The following is a 5707-nucleotide window of genomic DNA, read 5'->3' as shown; positions in this document are numbered from 1 at the left end:
AGCTGGGGTCTCACTCTTGCTCAGGCTGGTCTTGAACTGACCTCAAGCGATCCTCCCAAGCCTTGGCCTCCCAGGGTGCTGAGATTACAGGTGTGAGGCACAACGCCTGGCCACACACACAATTTTTTGATATTTTTGTACAAATGGAGTCTTGCTATGTTGCCCAGGCTGGTCTCAAACTCCTGGGGGGGGCTCAAGTGATCCTCCTGCCTCAGCCTCCCAAAGTGCTGGGATTATAGGCATGCACTACCCCACTCAGTTTAAAAATATTTTTTAAACCCAAAATATTCTGACCAATAAAAATCAGAAATATGTAAAAAAGTACTTATGCACCAACAGACTGAATTTTAAGCATTCCAATGACTCCATTGTTTCACTATGCATTTTTACAGTATGCTAAATACCATACTTTATCTTACCAGTCGCTTGCTATAAAGTAATGCTGTACTGCTGCCACTAGAAACTGCCCATTTAGAAAAATGCATGACATGTTCCAATTGTTTGGAAAGTCCAGCCACTTCCTGTTGTTGTTGCATAAGTTTCATACGATGGTCTTTTGCAAGGCTCTGGAAAGAAAATATCTAAATTAATATCTGCATGTTAACATATATTTTAATGGTCATTTTTAGAGAACCAAATTATAATAAGTACAGTTTCTAAGTACTTAGTTTACAGTTGACAGACTGAAAATACTCTTAGTGTTTTCCCCCTTAGTACAAAGGGTCACTCTCCCTACAGGAAAAAACTATGTCCCAAATGTGCCCCTGGCCACTGGATATGCTTTTATATATTCTGGGATTTAGGTCTCTGTTCATGCATCTTGTAATATGAAAGAGAATGGCTTAACTTTAATACAGTCAATGTCTGCTAAATTCAACACTCACAAATAAAATAGATGTACCATGAAGCAATCTAGTAAAGTTACCAGATCACATAATTTACTCAATCATATGATTTTACCTTCTAGGAATTCTAATTGCAATTGCAACTAGTTTGTGCCCAGAGTTGTGCCATATTGTAGATAATACTTATCCTTTGCATTTGCTAATTTTTAAAAAGGCATCATATTATTTCTGTACATTGAGAACTATCATGGAAGCCAATAGATGCAGTGAATAATTGTGCCAATGCACTCTAAGAAAAGCTACATAAAAGAATAATAGCACCAAAATTGGTTTATTTTAAAGGTCCCTATCCAAAAACCTCTTCCTAGACTGGTAAGGAGAGGGGAAGAGAAAGAGGACTTTTTACTGACTCAGACAAATTAGAAAATTGCCACACTCCAATGGGAACTTATGTTCTCAATTAAAAGTGAACCTAGATCCTGGCCCTAGTCAGCTCCAGATTTGGAAAATACACAGGATAAATTAAGAGGGGAAATGCGGTGAGTTTGTCTATTTAAGGAACTATTAACAGTCAATGGCTTTGTCGTATCTAATTTAAATTCAGACAGAAGAAAATTTACCTATTAGGCTATTTCTTACCCCTGTAAGAACAAAGTGTTGCTTTGGAAACATTCTAGTAGGAATAGAAATTTTGTTGACTTTGGGGGAGGTTGCAAATTGAGAATTAAAAGCCCCGGCTTCTTGGTCTTCTATGGTAAAAGCTATTTGAACACTTTTCTTGTGAGTCTCAGCAGATAAAACTGGTTACATTTATTTGCCTTAAAAAGGGAATCTGAACCAGAAGAATAGGTACGAGGATTAGATGCATATTTAAAAGGTACTGTGAAAATTCTAAGTCAAAGCTGATCAAAAATAATACCAGGTTCATTCCTATAGATTCGCAAGTATGGTCATCTTTTTCTCTTCATCTGTTTTTAAAGCTCTTCAAGTGATTCTGATGCATAGTCAAGTTTGAAAACATAGCCACAACAATGTATGCACTACTAATGTCTGGGAAAGCAAATCACAGTGACATTTGATTTTTAAGTAGAGCTTAGAAACCTTTAAAATTTTGCTTAAATGTTTCTATTAAATTTTAAAAAAATCACAGAACCCTGAAAAAATAGCTACTATAAATGGAGTCCGCACCCTCTTGCCCAAAATACTTCCTTACTAAATAACTATGTCTCCAATAGAAAAGAAAATTATTTTAGTCATTGTTTCCTGTATGGCTGATAAACAATGGGAATGACCATACTCTGCCATAAGGGATAGAACTTTTTGACAGAGACCTTACAGTTTGGTCAACTATGAAATAAAGAAGATGGACTAAATTATTTCTAGGAGTCTCACTTTTCTTCAAATTGCCAAACATTAGGATGTTCAAATTCTCATTCCAAATTGTTTCTGTACTGTGAATTCTTTCTGTATCAAAATACTAAAAAGAATATCTAAAGATCATACGATTAATATTATACATTAATATACCACATAGATGTTGTAACCTCGTATTATTTGAGGTCAAACACTGAGTTTGGATGTTGACCTTCAAGAGCTTTAAAAAGCTGGTGAAGGCCAGGCGAGGTGGCTCACCCCTGTAATCCTAACACTCTGGGAGGCCAAGGCTCGGGAGGATTGCTTGAGGTCAGGAGTTTGAGATCAGCTTGAGCAAGAGCGAGACCCCATCTCTACTAAAAATAAAAAATTAGCCAGGCAACTAAAAATAGAAACAAAAAAAATTAGCCGGGTGCGCTGATGCGTGCCTGTAGTCCCAGCTACTTGGGAGGCTGAGGCAGGAGGATCACTTTAGCCCAGGAGTTTGAGGTTAGAGTAAGCTAGGCTGACGCCACAGCACTCTAGCCCGGCCAACAGAGCGAGACTCTGTCTCAAAAAAAAAAAAAAAACTGGTGAAGATAGTAATATTTTTCCTACCCACAGTGAGCTGCAACTATCCTAAGTGCCTTGAGCATATAACTATAAAATGTTGAGGGCAGGAGGCACATTCTTTTGCTTATAAGGTTAAATGTATAAATTTGGGAACTAAATATAACTGCCAGTGTATCTTTCTAGAAAATTTTGCTCAACTACACCCCTCTGGTGATACCACTCCAGTGAATATCAAAAATGACTCATCTCTTCAACATTCAGAGCTCCTCCTACAAGCAAGGCACTGTGATTTGTGCTATGAAGCAAACAATGAGCAGTTAAGGTATTCCTAGTGTACTATTAGGTCATTAAATATGAAATGTCCCATTTCCAATCATGAGTGTAGTTTATCATATCTTAAACAGGAAGCAGTACAATTAATCAAAGCATGCACCTAAACTATTGACAGTTTTGCCATCTTAACCGTAGCTTGTTTATGCCAGCAGCAAAGAAACCCGGAGAGCAGGTGGTGATGAAATCATGAAAAGTGTTTTTCACAGCTTGTTGAAAACTGAATATTTTTCTTTGCAAGAAGTGGTCCAAAGCCTGAAAGAGGGGTAGTCTGTTGGTGCAAAGTCTGGTGAATACCGTGGATGACAGAGAGTTTCTCAGTCCAGCCTCTGCAGTTTGAGCAGCATTGTTTGTGTGACATGTGGTACAGCGTTGTCTTGCAAGAGGATTGACCTGCCTTTATTGACCAATCTTGGATGCTTAAACGCAAGCATCTTCATCATTTCATCCAATTTGTACACATCCACTGCAATTGACTGACTAGGTTTCGTGAAGCTGTACTGGATAATACAAGCATTGGACCACCAAACAGACACCATTCACTTTTTTTGATGAATATTCAGTTTTGACCTATGTTTCAGCACTCCATCTTCATCAAACCATTGTGCTGAACGCCTGTGATTGTCAAAAAGAATCCACTTTTCATCACACGTGAACGAAATGGTGTAGAAATGGTTTTCCTTTAGGTAGTGACAGCAAAGAAAGGCAAGCTTCGAGATGATTTCTCTTCTTATGTTCATTTAATTCATGTTGAACCCATTTATCCAGTTTCTTTACCTTGACGATTGGTTTCAAATGGTCCAATGTTATTAGAATGGTAATGTCAAACCTTGCTAATTCACGTGTAGGTTGAAATGGGTTCACTTCCACTACAACTTTCAGCTGATCTTTATCCATGTTGGTCTCAGGTCACCCACATGGCTTATTTTCAAGATTAAAATCACCAGAATGGAATTTCTCAAACCATCAACGGACTATGCGTTCATTAGCCACATCCTTCTCAAACACCTGGTTGACATTTTTTGAGCTGTCTGCACTGCACACTGGTTCCATGATGGAACTCATATTAAAAAAAATAACATGAATTTTTGATTTATCCATGGTTTCACAAAAATTGCTCTAAAAGAATTTGAAAGATTATAAGCCAAAATATGTATTTGAAAGACTGAGGATGTACCTTCACAATCAAAATAAAATAAGTGTCAAAGTGAAATGTCAGAGATAGTAACTGTCAAATATAGTACTTACGGAAATTGGACATTTCATATTTAATAGCCTAATATAGAGCTAAAAATTGTTGGCTACAATGCAGAACCTGGCAAAGGAAAAATTTGGAATGGAAAAAAAAACCTTATCGAATCATAAATGTAAACAATTATATGAAAAGTGATAATGATTTCATATTTACAAGTACTATGTTGAATTGATACAACATATTGTCCCATGGGTAATAACTTACCTCTAGCTGATGCAGTAGAGCTTTTCCTTTTTTATTTATTTCTACCATCAATGTAAATATAGCAACTTTAATATCCTGTTCCACCTGCTTTTGATTTTGATTTACTTCAATTATTCTGAAAATTAAGTGAAAGAAGAAAAAAACATTTAAAATGTAAGGCAGTTTTTTAAACAATATTTAAAATTGATGCTTTAATGTCTAAATTAGACCAAAATATTTTCAGCGCTTAGAAGCTCTGCTATTTCTAAGAGTCCCTCAGTTTAAACTGACTGTCTTGAAGATGAGACAGCATATTCTGAAATATAATTCATCTGAAAGATATAGTTGCTCAACTTAATCTTTAAAATATATAAAATTGGAAGAGAATGAGCATATTTTAAGAAAATATGGTTTGGAAAGATTATGAAGACATCCAGTACTCTACCTAAAAGGAGAGGCGAAAGGGTAGACTAAAAAAAGGATTTATAAATAAGATAAAAATACTATTAATATGATTCTGAACAAGTTCTATTGTATTCATTGCAACTAAAAACTGGAAAAGTATAAATGTGATACTCTTATCTTAGTTATCTGAACTGTTACAGTATTCATTATACCTGAATAGAAGCAGAAAGACAACAGTAGTTTGCTACTTTTTATAACATATTTATGTCCAAATTGGCAGCCAAATAACTTCTTTATGTTTCATCAACCATATATTTTTCTTCCTTTGATTAGAGTAAATGGGAATGCTATTTTCAGAGATAAAAAGGATAGAAAACATAGCACCACAACAAAATATCTCACAGAGGTTTAAAAGAATAGAACATCGACAAAACTTTGAGATAAGTAAAAAGCTTCATTTCTTCTGCATGCTTCTTCCACAAGTTACCCTCAAAATCCAAAAAGGCAGAAACTTTACTCTCTGTTGGAAATATTTCAAGATAACTGTTTGACATCAATATTGCTTCAGGATCCAGGAAACCAGATAGGCCTGGGAACCAATCAATCTCAAAAAACTCATTTAAATCCTCATGACAGTAAAAAATGATGAATAAGGGGAAGACAGTGTCACGTTTGCAAATGCATAAAAATAAATTAATAGCAAAATTAGTCCAGTAAATTTAATCCTTTTATAATCTAGGTAGGCTATAAAGATTTATAAGCA

At 35.6% G+C, this 5707-nt stretch overlaps 1 protein-coding gene across 1 annotated transcript in view; it reads right to left on the bottom strand.

The window, feature by feature from the left end:
• Window positions 1–5707, bottom strand: part of TRIM24 (tripartite motif containing 24) — a 178982-nt gene that overhangs the window by 57851 nt on the left and 115424 nt on the right. Inside the window, exons 5-6 of the mRNA XM_012642755.1 lie at window positions 4561–4675; window positions 420–566 (exon numbers count right to left, since the gene is read on the bottom strand). Of these exons, the coding sequence (XP_012498209.1) occupies window positions 420–566; window positions 4561–4675 (262 nt within the window). The remainder of the gene's footprint in view (window positions 1–419; window positions 567–4560; window positions 4676–5707) is intronic.

The sequence above is a fragment of the Propithecus coquereli genome, unplaced genomic scaffold (assembly GCF_000956105.1).
Source record: "Propithecus coquereli isolate 6110/MARCELLA unplaced genomic scaffold, Pcoq_1.0 Scaffold186, whole genome shotgun sequence".
Taxonomy (NCBI): domain Eukaryota; kingdom Metazoa; phylum Chordata; class Mammalia; order Primates; family Indriidae; genus Propithecus; species Propithecus coquereli.
The sequence above is the reverse complement of the archived record's forward strand: the minus strand, read 5'-3'. Positions and strand labels throughout refer to the sequence as shown.